Raw genomic sequence first — 15978 nt, forward strand, 5'->3', positions numbered from 1 at the left:
AAATTTCAGCCAAATTTGAGAGAAGCAGAGGTCTCAGGCACCAAGTTCCCTGAAGTTTCACAGAAATCGGCTGCCGGGTAGAAGTAAGACGTAAAAAAATCAGTAGTTGGACTGTCGAAAAGGGAAATAGAACTTGGCTCTCATCCACTTCGAGCAGCAGCAATCAACTAACTGGTCAACTAAAGCACCTGCCTAGCTCCAAAACAGCCATAACACGTTGATGCTTGCCAGAGGGGTATGTGAGTGGAAGCCAAACATATTTTGGGGTAGGACAGGTGAAAAGGAATCAAAGTCATGATAGTACACAGGCATTAGAGAGTACCAAGGACACTGCAGCAAGCAGTCACAAGAGGCAATGGAGAAAGTTCATAATGAGTTTAGTTTTAGGAGTGGAGGGCACAAGGCTGAAGAAAAAACGTCGGATGACCATAACTCTCAAAAGCTTATTTTCAGCTTGCTTTTCATTTCATCGATCAAGCCAAGTAATCATTTGGCACTATGACTCAAAACTGGAATAATTACTTACTGTAATATGCAATTTACTTAAAGTTTATGCCATAAAACTCTGATGGATAGTGAAATCAAGTGTGTGGTACATTTAGGAATCATTTTTTTTTATTTTTTAAATATTAATTTAAAATATTTTTTTTTAATTAATTTATAGTAATATTAAGCTAAACGGTACACAGTGAAATATGCATCTGTATTCTGTAGAAAAACACACGTCGTGGTATATGATGGGGTCAGGACTTGAATGGATGCAGACAGACAAGCAAGAGCCAACCGAGATGAGGCATCTCAAGAAACAACTGCCTTCCTGCTGAGAACAAGCAGCTGATCACACTTTTCATCTGCTGAGAAGTAAAACAGGTGTATTGTCTTCACAGGGAGAGGTAGCATGATACAGCTAAATCTTACTCCGCATGTTTAACATACCACCAAGTCTCACAAAAGCCTGTATAAGCCAAGCCCTGCGTCTTGTAATTGCAAATGACTGTTCACACTCCTGCACTCACTCTTCTGTCAAGGCTCATATACCCAAGGGGCTAAAAGGCACCACACAATCAAAGGCCACACACTTGTAATTTTGAAACTTGCATGTCATTTATCATGCGTTACATTTAGCTAAATAAGCTGTAAATTAACTTTTTTTTTGGTGGGAAGAGGCGGGAGTAAAAAATACCGCTTCTGTATCGCATTACGTTTTCACAGACACTTGATACTTTCCTCTGTAATGATAAAGATTTAATAATATACATCTGCAACGTACCTGCCTTCATTTTCTTCTTTATCCATCTTCTTTAGATCACTTATTTTCCTAAACTCTCCCTGCTTTCAGGATCCTGTTTTCTGTCCACCCTTCTTTATCTGACATGTACAAATTGGATCAAACATACAAAACACCTTTCTTTTGAAGATTTACTACACAGAATAGGCTTCTTCATTGTGAAAAAGACTGAAGAAAGGATTTAGCTTATTTATCTGGCCACAAGTAATATTAAGAAGATAAAAAGGATTAGTTATTCACTGTCTCTAAATTAGCAAGAGGGAAATCCAGGGTTCTTCATACAACACATGAAATATTCTGTGGTTACCAAAATTTTACATGGGTTCAAAACCATACCACACAGATTCATCCAGAAGAAATACATCAAAACCTATTTAGCAGAAAGGAAACATCCCTCTGAGGAAATTGCTGAACATCCAACAGCTAAAAGCTGGGAAAACATTCTGAGGAATTATCTCTGCGTATCTGTCACGCTCTCAGGCTCCTCTATAGGCAACAGTTATTGGGCATGACTGGAGCCACAATATTGGGACAGAGTTTGATTAACACCGCAAAGGACAGCACAAGATCGTCAACTCCAGAAACTGAGCAAGCAATAACGTGCGTGGGAACAGAACAATTTACGTTTCTTGGATCTGTAGCGAAGTTAGCTCAAAATGCTACTTCTGCACAAAATGAAGAGATTGTTCAACTTTTGTATTAGTCTCGAGTTCATAAATCTGATAAATCAGAAGTTTAAGTAGCTGCCAGACCAAAAAAGGCATTCCAGTAATGGTTCAAATTAAGTACTTACATTCTACACATCACATTTTCTATAATGAAGTAGTACATCAGTTCTTTCACTACACATTACCATAGCTTAAGCTTGTATAAGCATGTCAAAACTACATTAAACGCTGCACAGTCTAAAACAGATAGATGTACAATGCTTCATCGGGAAACATGACCGTTTTTTTCCCCCTTTAGGGGAGTTGGGCACAGGGGAATGATCTGCTGGTAAAAATATGAGTAGATAAGAAGCATCACCACAGCAGTTCCTTGGCCAAGAGGTTCATGACAAAGCTCAAAGATGAGCACTGAGCCGTATCTCTTGCAACAGCTAAGGTGGAGGAACAGCTGGACAAAAAGCAGGTCATGATGAACAAAAATTTGACCATGAATCAGTGTGCCCATACAGTGGTTAAAGACTAAAAACATACTGGGGTGTATTAGATTTTGCAGCCAGATAATCAAGAGTTGTGATTGTTCCCCTCCTCCCAACACAAAGGAACATCCAAAATACTGTACCCAGTTTCAGGGGTCTCCATTATGAGAGAAGACCCAAAACTGGAGACAGGCCACTGAGATGTTTTGGGGGCTGGAGGACATGTCAAAGGAGGAGAATCTGTGAGAGCTTTTTTTTTTTTTTTTTAATGTTTGTTCAGCCTGGAGAAGTGCAGGCCAAAGGAGGCTCTAACTTTTCCCCCCCATTACCTGAAAGCAGTTCAAGGAGACAAAGCCAATTCCAAGAAGTGTGGAGTGAAATGACAGCATCCAAGAGAGAGACACTTAAACCCACGAAATTCCCACTAGACACAGGGGAGAAAAAAAAATCTTTCCAAAGAGTGGCTATGCAGAGGAGCAGACCAATTTGCAGGTATTCAAGGCTCAGCTGGACAACACCTTTAGCAAGCAGATCCAACAAGGAGTCAGTCCTGCTCTGAGCAAGGGATGGGACTGGGATGACCTCTCCAGAGGCCTGTTCCAAACTGGTTGGTTGGTTTGCTTTGTTTTTTATATTTTGAGTATCTCAAAAGAAAGTAAAACCTGACACCTTTATACAAAGTAATTCCCTAAAATGCTTTCTCCAACCAATACTTTGTAAATTTTTTCCAGTAATGATACTTAAAAGTTAATGATACTGAGACTGGAATAAGTAACATACAGTATTCACGCATATGAGTAACAAAAGACTATATTTTTAAGTAGTTCAAATATAATTTTGATCATATTTAATCGCCTAATTTAGCTTATCAACAGTACTCATGAAGGAAACAATTAATATTTCTCAATTCAAGCTGTAAAATCTCACTTTATTACCAGAGAAAAACAGCACTGAACCATAAAACTACAAAATGAAAATTGGAAACATTATTAATTGGTATTTTGTTATTAAAGCACGTCTTCCATATCAGAGTTAAAGAGCTGGACTACTTCTGCTCGAAGACACTTCGTATTAATTTCAGAAATAATAGAAGCTTAACATCCCCAGTGTCTGCTGACTCACAAAGCGAGTTGCTAAGCAAATGCCTCCAGCTGTATTTGAAATATTTAAAACAGGATCTTATCACCAACCCAGAGTCCCCAAGAATAGCTGCTGTAGGGGGGAACTGTTCTTACAAAACTGGTTCTAGTGCACTAACTAAAAAACAGAACTTTTGAAGACACCCCACTCACATCCCTCCCTCCTAAACATCAAAACAGACAACAAATAACATTACGATCTGCTGAAAAGACAAGGATGAAAGATGAATACTCATTGCTGAGACAAAGAAGTGTATTTATAACTGAAATTGCCAAGCAGAAAATAATTTTTTACAGATGTGGTCATTGATGCTTAAAATACAGATATACCCATTACAAGTATTGCATAATTTTAACCCAGCATATCACATGTTTCTGCATACAGGTAATTTTTTAACCAGGCAGAAGTGGCAAGTTTCTTTTTATTCTACTTTATGACAGTCATTTCTATAGACCCTTAAAGCTAGATTTATAGTACATTTACCAAAAAAAAAAATCACTCAAGATATGTATAGAGATGCATACTTGTGCAATGTAAAAGAACACACTAAAACTTTGTTTACAATCAACTCTTTGAAAAGCTTGAAGAGCGGTAGCAGATTGGTAAATGTAGCCTTGTTAACGATCGAAGAACGTAACTGCCTACAGCTACAGATTCATATATTTCTAGAACTGAAAAACACTACTGCACCCATTAAAGGGCTTCCAAAACTATTTCTGAGTTTCACTGTATCAGCTGCATGAACAGTACTGTTTAACCACCAACTTCCAACTATACGTCTGTAGAAGATCAGCCAAATTACTGCAAAACAGAAGTCAGTACCCGTAACTGCAGTTTGAACATATAAACAGACGCACACTTTCCCTCACTGGCAGTATTTTTTTTATTAAAATGCTTCTAGCTACAGCAGTGAAGTTTTACTAGAGCGCTTTTTTTTAAAAGTTAATAAGAATAAACCAGACTGGTTTAGCTTTTGAGTATCAGGTAAATAGTAAGTATACAACTTGATACATCTACTTCCTTCAGTTACTCGGATTTTCATAGTTATAAAAAAAAATATTTTGGACCAAAAAATAGAAAAAGCAGCATAGACAGCAATCAATTGAAAAATTGCAGAGGAACTTAGGAAGTACTTGCCACAAGGCAGAATCCCAAGTTGTTTCTTTGACTAGCTGAACTGCAACTCTCCAGACTATCAATAATTACGTAAGTGTATTACACAGATTTATATCCATGTTATATGGCTGTTACATCTGAATTAAAAACCACACCAGTGAATAGGTTTTGAAAACCAAGAATCATGACTGTGCTCATTACCCAGTCTGTTTTCAAGGAGCACATGTTTGATGGATCGTATTTTTTTTACATAAGCGCCCTCTCAGCATTCCCAAGCAGCTCACCACTTCAGCTGAAAACGTAACTCATTCAGATGTCACTGCCATGCACAGTGTCAGAACCAGACCCCTGGAAACCACCCACCTTCCCTCCAGTTCCTTCAACAACTTTCTTCCTCTCTCCCCTCCAAGTAACAGCTAAACAAAAACCTCAGCACGTGCAACACTTTCATCTATAAAACAGAACATGTTCTAAGAAGTTGGAAAATGTAATGCTTCATTAGTATTACCATTCTAAAAAGTAATTAAGAATTTAATACCTCTGCATTGCATTTAAAGCAGTCTTGGATGCAGGATCTCAATTTAACAAATAAAAAAGTTATCTCCCAGCACTCATACTATCCTGATGCCTTTGGAAGCCTCCCCCAACCCCACCATACAACAGCCCTAACAGTAATTATGGCAACATCACCAAAAAGAAAAAAGTGTAAACGTGCTTCCATAATAAATGGTGTTTCAATTTCTATTTTTCTATGAAGAAATAATACATAACAAGATGACCTAGCTGTTTATAGTAGTATTTTCCCCATTCGGTATATTGCCATCGATACCAGGGTTAAATAAGCGACTTCGTATTTTCACAAAATGTGGAAATAACGTTATTAATGCATTTGGTAAGGAACCTGGACAGTACGCACTTCTAGCCTGTGCTTTAATGACATATCCTGATTTACATCTATTAAACTATTTAAATATGGAGGTAACTATATACTGCATTTTGCAACAGTAAAAGAATGTAACAGAGTAAAACTTCAGCAGATTCCCCCCAAAAAATGTTAACGTGAGTCAATACAACTACTTAATCAAAGACAGATTTGGTGATAAGTGTACACACAGTTATCTGGCAGTAATGGTGGTAGTACAAAAACGTCAAGCCTAAATCTTGAGATTAAATCTAGAGATTTTACCAAGTAACATACAGAGACATGTCCAAGATAACCTCGCTAACCCCAAAGCTGGCTAAGATAACCTTTTAGCAAGTGGCACTGCTGTGACGTGGTGGATCCTACAAACAGTCCCTGCAGCCAGAAAGCACTGGACAAGAGCTCTCGCATGCTTTGCTCCTTGAGGAGATCAGACCCTCCGTCATTTGTAACGGACCAAGGCAATTTGACATACAAAACACACAGTGTAAAGAGGGCTCTTTCTTTCTCTAATGATTTTTTTTCTTATCCTGAGATACAAGCTGTGAATACTGTTTCTCACTCGTATTTCCCCAGGAAAACGTTGGCAGCCACCCCGAAGTGTTAAACTGAACACAAATATCCTAAGGCTGGGCCCGTGCCAACAACACAGCTGACAGCACACCGGGAGTATCTTGAAACTGTCTGAACACACATGGCTTTTTCTCTTCTGGCTTTCCTCAACAGCTTTTTTCCAGACGTGACACAACAGGAGACGCTCCTGGCAGTTCCTGGAGCACTGTATGAGGCAAACAGCAGGAGAGGAAAAGCTGATCTTGACCATGCTCCCCAAGCGGCGTGCTCTGCCACAGACGCGATGTCAGCATGCGGCTCTCTAACTCGGAACAAGCCTTCTCGTGCTGTCAGTGTCGTTACTCCTAATACCTATGCTAAATTTCTCAAAGTGAAGCTCTCAAAACGATCCCATTGCAAGAATGCCCATCACGCTTCAACTACTTGCCAGTGATGCAAAGATCATTTAAGACAGCAACTTCCTTCTTCCCTTAGGAGCACAAAGCAGCTCCACTGAAAGTTGTATATCAGTCCTAGAGCTGCCCAGTCTTCCTAAATTCTGACACCTCACAACTACACATTATATTAGGTACATGCAATCTGATTAGAAACACTCACATATTATTCATCCCCCCCAGAGAGCCTTTCCATCAGCAGTATTAGAATTAACTTTATTGGAATTAAACATCCTCCTTTTGCTCTAAAGAAGTAGAAAATGTACTACTCTTGAAAACAGGAACAACATGAACAGCTTGGAGAATCAGCTAAATTTATTTTAATTATATTATTACAACTATCACAGAACAGACAAACCATGAAGCATCAACTAATTGTACAGCATATTTAAAATCCAACATTTCTAAGCGTAATTCTACCTGTTAAGTTAAACTTTGGGAGAGCTGCATATCTCTATGTACTCCTCCATGTATTGTTTACATTAAGCCATATTTTATCCCGCAGTGACACTTATGTAAAATATGCAAATATAAAACCCCACTGAACATTGGTTTGTTCATGGTCCGAATGACGGCACCACCTCACCCCGAAATGGGCAGCTACCCTCCCAACAGCTCGCTGCTTGGGAGTCTGGGATCTGCGAGGTGTGAGCACACAGAAACTGCACAGAGCAAACCCACAGGTCTCAAGTCTCAGAACACGCTTTCTGGAAAGAAATTCTTTGCAAAGGGCTTTCTCCCGAGACCTGCTTCATCTATACCAAATACCGAGTCCAGATGCCTCAAATTTCCGCTTTCTGACCAATAATTTTAATCTCCAGGAACATCCAAGTTTAAAACACCCCTACCTTAACTTATGTCTGGATTGTAATAGGTACTGACCATCAGGAAAATGCTGGCCTCCTGAACACGCTGCTACTTCCATTAACTGACTCTTACATTAGGAAGTATATTTGCGCTTCTTGGGAGGAGGGGGTAGGGGAATAAATAAATAAAACAATAAGCTTCCTGGTATTCCAGCCTGCCTAAGTCTTTCTGCCAAATCCCTACCAAAATTATCATTTTATGTATTCAACTTATGGTATACTTAGAGTATACAGTATACACTTACAGTATACTAAAAATCAGATTTGTGAGAGGGAAGAGGGAAATCAGCCCCCAGTAGCCGTTGTGTAACAAGCTCCACCCATTTACCCTGTTTAAGTGCTGATAGCAATTAGCTTATCAGTAGACTAACTGATAAAAAAAATATTACAAAACTCAGCCGACATTTCAGTCTCTGGGATAACGTGCGCTGTTTCACGTTAGGTCAAAGAGCATGTGGACAAAGAGGCAGGAAGAAGGAAACTACTACAAGTCAAACCCTGTAGCTGACATTGGCCTAATGAAGTATCTGCACCTCTAAAAGAAAGCAAAGCCTATGAATTTACATGACTACGTCATTTCTGAAATGAGACTAAATACACGTCATCTCCAAAGTCTCCAAAAAGGAGACAAGCCTACATGCCCCTACAGAAAGCATTCATGGGAGAGAATCAACCTTAGATACACTATACCAAAAAAAAGCAAGGCCACTAAAAAGGTGGGTGTTGGAAAACCGTCCGTCACAACTTCCACCTTTAAGGTTGTTCCATGTAAACTAAACTTTTTCTTCCCCCTCTACTGTGAACCCTTTACTCAACAAATAGCAATATTCTTCACTCTTAAATTGCAACAGTTCTGTAAGTCAAGGACATCTTATGCGAGTGCTTCAGCTTCTTAGCAGACTCTTCAGAGGAGCCAGCAGATAAAGGCTACGTTCCCAAAAAGGATGCATAAATTGATTTGAGATCTGGCACATCAAGGTGACAGGAGAGGCTCTCCCAGCAGCTAATAAAATCCTGAGGGCTGACTTGCAGTAAGACAGCAGAAATCACAACGGAGACAGGGTGCAAAGGGGACTGCCACACTTGCTTTGGCTTCTCTGTCCTGTTTCTCAAGGTCCCGCTCATTTGTCTCAAAACTCCCACTTCCAGTCAAGAGGAGAAAAACCTTTCCTCAGTAAGACTACAGCGTAAAAAACACTTACCTACAACAGAAAAGTAAGAACAGAAATGGTGCTCATACTTAACCAGTCTAGGTTTAACGCAGTTCCCCTTCCTGAAGGGTGGCCAGAGGCAGATGATTCAGGTAAAGAGCGTAAAACAGCAAGTATCTGGAAGTGCTCTGAGTAATTCCTAGCTTCCAGCTATTTCAGAGCTAGTAGATAAGCTCCACCCCAGAGTTCCACTTTCAGTGCATCTATCCCTACTTCATTTTGTCAAATTCATATTTTCACAGAATTGAAGGGGTTGGAAGGGACCTCAAAAGATCATCTGGTCCAACCCCCCCTGCCAAAGCAGGCTCCTTAGAGCAGGCTGCCAAGGTAGGCATCCAGATGGGCCTTGAATATCTCCAGAGAAGGAGACTCCACAACCTCCCTGGGCAGCCTGTCCCAGTGCTCTGTCACCCTCACTCTGAAGAAGTTCTTTCGCATGTTGGTGCGGAACTTGCTGTGCTCTATCTTGTGGCCATTACCCCTTGTCCTATCCCCACAAACCACTGAAAAGAGGTTGACCAAATCCCTCTGTCATTTTAACCCACTTGTCTTTTTTTGTATTTTATAATATAGTATGTATTTCTATATTTTAACTCACTTACATCTTTCTGCTCCAAACTATCATGTGCCAATTCCGTTCCACAATTTAATTACACATTGCTTGAGAAGCTACTTCAATTTTCATCAACTAGCACATTTAATTCACTGGGTGGCCTAATTCTTGTGTTAAGAAAAATAGCTGTCTTGCTTTCTATTCATCATTTCTGTATGCTCTGCAGATTTCACAGACCCCTGTCACCTCTACCCTTATTGTTCTGTTTTCCAGACTAAAGATCTCCATCTTCCCAGCACAGAGGACCTCCCACACCTCGCATTTACTTTTTCACTGTCTACAAAGCTTCTGCTCTGCTGGGACAATTACATTAGTGCATACTGCTAAAAATTAGGACACGCCATTCATATACATAATGACTTAACAGTTATTTTATTCTTTGTGAAAAATTCCTAACAGCTTTCTTTGCACTGTTTTTTAACCATTAATAATAGCCATATACCAGTTTCTTGGAAAAGCCTGTAAGATTACATCCAATATCACTCATTTGTTACCACTTAACAGCTTCTTTAAAAGGAGTTTCTCATCTCATTTCCCTTAACAGAAGGTACAACACTGGACTTGTTCTGCTCCTCCAGATTGTCAATGACATCAAGAATTCAGTTTATATCTACCCATTATTCCTGATCGAGAAAGAATCAAACCGATCACACCAGCCAGTAAGGGATACACGTGAATGACAAAAAAAAATATGCAAAATTGCAACGGTGCAGCACTTTACTTTGCACTGGCACTTCGAGCTTTCACAGTACCAACCCAAGCTCATAAAAACATGCACCACTACAAGGATGTTAAGAAACCCAAAACAGAGACATCTCCCCTGTGAATCATTGTTATCCGTGTGTGTAAGGGACATCTTCTACCCAGGCTGAGCTTGCTCCATATGCAGGGACCAAATTCAGCCATGCCTGCCAAAGGAGCTTCAGTGGAACAGCAAAACAACGTGTAGGAAAAGCAGATTGCCTTGCAGGATCCTGGAACCAACTACTTCCCCAAATTCCTGCTGCGCTCTTAGAAAGAAGAGTCAGATTGTTCCTGCAGGCATTCCCTACCTTTACTTCAGAGCTTGGATCATATCGTGATTAGTCCTATAAGGAAAGGGTTGCAACAATCTTAAATCTACTGTTGTGCTGCATGCTGCACATTACTTGCTGAAATAGATGAAAGTCAATTTAAAGTAGCTCAGCATACACCAACTACACAGCTTTCATTTGCAAAACACATAAAACCAAAATTACACTGGTCGAAGTTTTCTCACGGACTGCTAAACATTACTCTTTTGTTTCCAAACAACCAATACAATTCTGATTCTTCTTCGTCTCTGGAAATAACTCCTTATAGTCAGAACACTCTTTACATAACTTTGAAAAATACATGAAGTTTTACAAGACTATCTGTTTTTGCCATAGACTTACTAATTTTTACACTGCAATAAAAACAATCCGTACTACTCAACAAGCAACTGTACATTTAGCTGTACTAAGAAATTCTTTAGCTATCCAGTTTGCATGTCTTGCTCTCCCACATTCAGAGAGCAGTCACCAGACCTGAGACCACGGGCAGCTACACCTGCTGTAGGGCACAACATACTGTTTGTTTTCAAAAACATATTGGCATTTTCATGTAATAAATTCCAAAGTTCTGTAAAGATCTGGGACATTGAAGAATTTCTGGGCTGTCATCTTCTCTTATGAAGTGAAACCTGGGTGACTTCCAAAGGCAAACAAAAAGTGTGGTTGCAAGCCAGAGAGAAGTGTTCTGTGATTCATGGTTTACATAAGGAGTGTGTACTCCGCAGTTCTTTTGGACTCCACGGCTAGTAAGAAAACTGGATTCTACAACTCTGTTCCATTTAGGCCTATATTTTAATGGGAACATTGGAAAATTGGTTCCAAAACTCATGAACAGAACTGTAACAATACAAGAAGGCAACTTTCTCTGCATGTCTGATAATTTAAAAAAAAAAAAAAAAGTTAGAACTTCTTGTTCCAAGGCTGATTAGCTTTTCCACTGCAAAGTAGTACAAACACACCTTATCTCAGCTCTAAAGTTGGAGCCAGTATCACATCCTGAGATGCAGCACCCAAGGTAGTGTGCAAGGAAAAGTAGCCTCAAAAAATGTACAAGTCTAAAGACTGTTACAAGGACGTCTCCTCTTCAGGGAAACAGCTCTGTATGTACACTACAGGGACCTTTTGCCCACTTTCATGGAACACTACCACAAAGTAAATAAATAAGTAAACTTAAAAAACTTAAAAAAAAAAAAAAAAAAAAAACCTGCATTAGCTACCTTAGCTAGCACTCTTACATCTACTACGTAGGGAAACTTCATCTCTCAAAAGCTCAAAAAGCATAACTAATATACTGAAACAAACTGAAAAGGCGAACATTACAAATTTCCAGGCCATTTTACAGTGAATGACTCTTCAACAACAGCTACCTGAGATACAGATAGATATAAATAACACATAAAATACATAACATATAAATATATATATAATGCTATCTTAACTACATTTTGTTAATGCTTTATTTGAAAAATTAGTTTGTATTCAGAGTTATAACAAAAAAACTAATTGCAGAAATTCACACGAATGTGTCTATGTCAACTTTTCTTACCTTCAAGGTTCTAAGAAAGTTATGCTAAAATCTAGTTGGAATGGGCAGTATCTTAAAAACTAGAAGATTTGCAACTTTGGAAGAACAATAGTTTGCTTTGCTGGAACACCAAGTGGTGCTGCAGTAGTTTGAGTGTGGACAGAATTCAATGTATAAGCCTAGCTTCGCTTTTGTGCTAGAAAACATACCACTTTAACACAAGTGGACAGCAATACTAATAATCGGTTTGGAACTGAATGTGATTCAACCACCCGTGTAATCAACCGTAGTGAGAAATACACTGCATTAAATACCACAATTGAAGGCTTGGTCATACATGTGTTAAATTACTTTATGGTCTACTAATAAATAAGAGGATAGAAAAGTCAAATGCATAAGTGCAACAGCAGAACAGTGAAGCACGTGGATGCCTAGGTTATTTTTTGAAGGACACGAACACTTTGATGAAGATTTATGAAGCATTATTTCCTTTTCCACTCCTCCTCAAAAGTATAAGCATTCATGCTGCCCTTCCCAATCCAAGTAGGCCAAGGCATATCTCCAGTGGGCCTGAGTATCAGCCCACTACTGCCCGATCATATTTCTGTCACTGTCTTTGGATCACACCTGGCAGTACTGCAAGAATAACAAGTGTTTATTGCCATTCAACAGAATATGCCCCAAGGACAAAGGCAAACACTGCGGAGTAATAGAGTTTCAGGGGCACCTCATATTTTGGACTGCCAATCCCTAAAAGCAGCTTACCAATGGCCCTCATTTAACTGACAAAGTAGTAAAACATCTAAGAACTGAAAACTGTGAGATAAAATTTTGGATGTATAATAGAAAGCAAGGAAAGAAAAATCACGAAAATGAAAGTTACTTTTACGGAAGCTTTCTCCTTTCTGAAGAGCAGTAAGTATGGAAGAGAAGAGGTGTGCGCGTCAAGTTACAGCCAACACTTCCCTTTAATAAAGCTAATCTTATGAAAGTTAGCATGAATACTTTTGGTTCTTTCAACTCGTCAACAGGCAGGAGTCACAGGATTGTGTACTCTAGAAATGCTTAGATCAGTATCTTTGAAACATGATACGCTCATCCAGATCTAAAGACACTAGTTTTCTCAGCCTGGTTAGTATTATCACAAAGCAACGCTGTAGAAACTACCTAAACCACACGATGCTGTTTTAATGCTTTATGTGTTAGCCATAAATGAAAGCACAATTCAACAAAACCATTAAGTTAAACGTCACAGTACAAACCCACAAAATGCCATTGGAAGTAACGACATTTCTCTTTAAATTAAGCAGTTTTTCCTCAATTATAGCCAAAGTAAGTTGTGTTGCGCCTTGGTAGTCAACAACGAGCTTTTGTTTTGAGAACGATTTGCAAGTAGTTAAGGAGGCAAAGTGGTGACTAATAAGGGACCTACACTGATCAATTAAAAAATAAATAAATCCGCTGCTAGTCAATAGTGCCAAAAAACCTCCAGGCTAGCAAACAAGATGTAGAGATAGCACTATTTGGACTCACTGAAACGCGATCTTCCAATGCACACAAAACGTTCAACTCGGGACTAACTGGAAAAAAAGAAAACCTGGCTTCAAGCCTCAAGTGTTTGACTCCACTCGTCCAATCTTACTGACCAGCACAGGGGTGATTAAAAGGAACACCACCACCCCAAAGCCCCAGCCTTCAGTCAGGAGGGTGCAGACCCGGGGAAGGGCAGGCAGCAGGGGCACGTCCCGGAGCAAAAAGCCCCTGCCAGCCGTGCTGTGAGCTGTGCACACACCGGCCCGGCCCCAGCCGGCCCCAAAGGACGACAAGAGAGGCCCAAAGGGCCCCACACACACCCGTGGGGCGCCGCCGGGACACTGGGGGCTGCGGCTGGGACACGGTGGGCTGGAGCTGGGAGGGAGGGCGGACGTCGAGCGCTTCACGACACGAGTCGAGACACAAAAGACGCGAGCCCCACCACCCCCGAAAGAAATAAATAAATAAAACAACACCACAGCCCACGCCGCTGTAGCGAGTTACGCCTCAAAGCCAGCAAGCAACGGAGGGGCCGCGGGCCCGGCGCTGTGCCCGGGACGGCAGGGGCCGGCCCCCGCGACATGGCGGCGGACGCCCCCACTTACCAGCCCGACTCCCCGAGCGCCGCCCTCGCCCTGTCGGCCATGGCGCCTCCCTCCCGGCCTGCCTGCCTGCTCGGTGCCGGCGGGGCGGGCAGGGCCCGCTCGGTTTCCCCCCCGCCCCTCGGCCCGCTCCGGGCACCCGGCCCGGCCGGCTCTTGGGCTGGGGAGGGCGATGGAGGAAAGGGACGGGAAGGGAAAGGGAAAAAAAAAAGAGGGGGGGGGGGGGGGAGGGAAGGAAGGGGCGGAGGCGGCGCAGGCAGCGACGAACAAAGCCCGCGACCGGCGCCAGCCCCGCTCCACACCCCCGTGTGGCCGCTATGGGGAGGAGGGAGCCCGCCTAGAAGCCGCTGCTGCCATGGCGGGGAAGGGAAGGGCTGAGGGCACAGCAGGAGGAGGAGGAGGAGGAGATGGCGGCGGGGCCCTGCCCGCTGTGGGGCTCCGGCACGTGGTACCGGCCGCCCCGGGTCCCTCGGCCCGGAGCCTTTGTCCCGGAGCCGCTCCACACGGCTCCTGCTCGGGTTTTGTGTGGGGAAGGGGGTGGCCAGGGCCCTCCTTCTTCTCTAGAGGGAAGAGTATAAGTAAATACATGTAGTGCTAATGGTGCTGTGTAGGAAGAGTCCCCTCGATGTCCTCAGGGTCGATGGTGGGGGTGAGAAGTGAGTTTTTGGGGCAACAAGATGTAAAAGGCTGTTCCTACGTTTGTCTCCCTTAATATTTTGCCCTGAAATGAGCATGGAATCTTGTGGTCTGCCTTTTTTAATGGGTTTGCTTAAAAGTGCAGCGCTGTTTCATGTTTGCTGCTGTATGTAACACGTTACTTCAGGCTACTTCAGTAATTGACAAAAAGTGTTGTGTTTTTTTCCTTTACCTATGTGCTCTAGCATTCAAAGAAATAACCAAAGGAATGAATATGAGCAGGTCATGCATTAAGAAAATGCCTACCCTAATCTTGATCCTCAAGGTTTCTGCCTGTAGGTGAGTGCAGCTGCCTTTTAAAAGGCCATGAAAACTATTGTTAATCAGACATGTCTACGCACTTCTGTAACCAGACAGCATTAAATGTTAATTCTTTTGTACTGTACAGCAGTTCCAAAACTTAGGAACCAACTTTGTGTATTGAAGGTGTACACTCCTTCATGGGTCATTCTTATCCTTGGGATGTTGCAGGTTTTGTTCATCATCTTTGAATCAAAGCTTGCTGGTTTTCTTTTTTTTTTTTTTTGTTTTGATCCACCTGAAAGCCTGGCATTGCCATACTGACTAGCAGTCACTCAGAAGATTTACATGTCACAAGCTGTGACTTCTGCTGTACTGACCAACACTATTCTCTCCTATATACTTTGTCCTTGTTCATACTGCATTGAATTGTCCTATGTAACGTACAGATATATACTCTGGGACAAAGGTTTTGTCACCAACACATACGTTGTTCTGTGTGGCTGCTGTTTCTCAAGAAATTACACTTTTTTTTTTTTTAATCAGTTACAAAAATCTTGGTGCAGAAAAAGAAAACAAAACCTGCATTGTTCAGATTAATCTGAGCAATTTCTTATGTTGTACATATAACTCTTGAAGATGTTCTGATCTGGAGCCTTAGCAGAAAGAATATCCTCTAGCCCTCTAATCAGTTTCTATTTAAAGTAGACTGACACATACTTTTTTTCTAGCAAAATGTCAAAACAATGAGTATCGCACTCATGGAAATTTCAATCCACATGCTGGTCATTTAAAAAAAAAAAAAGAGGAAATACTAATTAGGAAACTGCAACAACATATTTGTGATGCAAGTGCATAGCAATCGCCAGAGCCGTCTACGCAGATCCGAGTAAACTGAGCCAACCCAGACAGTCATATTATGGATTGAATAACCATCTGACTTCAGGATTTTTAAAGTTTATGCAGTCCCATGTCATGGCAAGACTCCAGGTGAACAAGAGC

At 41.3% G+C, this 15978-nt stretch overlaps 1 protein-coding gene across 2 annotated transcripts in view; it reads right to left on the reverse strand.

The window, feature by feature from the left end:
* Window positions 1–14246, reverse strand: part of TDRD3 (tudor domain containing 3) — a 110884-nt gene extending 96638 nt beyond the window's left edge. For both annotated transcript variants that reach the window (XM_083823973.1, XM_083823972.1), the window contains exon 1: window positions 14044–14246. Coding sequence is in view for 1 of the 2 variants with exons in the window: in XM_083823972.1 (XP_083680098.1) it covers window positions 14044–14084 (41 nt within the window). In the remaining variant the exon portion in view is untranslated. The remainder of the gene's footprint in view (window positions 1–14043) is intronic.
* Window positions 14247–15978: the final 1732 nt, after the last annotated feature.

Source organism: Anser anser (assembly GCF_964211835.1).
Source record: "Anser anser genome assembly, chromosome: 1".
In the NCBI taxonomy this organism is placed as follows: Eukaryota; Metazoa; Chordata; class Aves; order Anseriformes; family Anatidae; genus Anser; species Anser anser.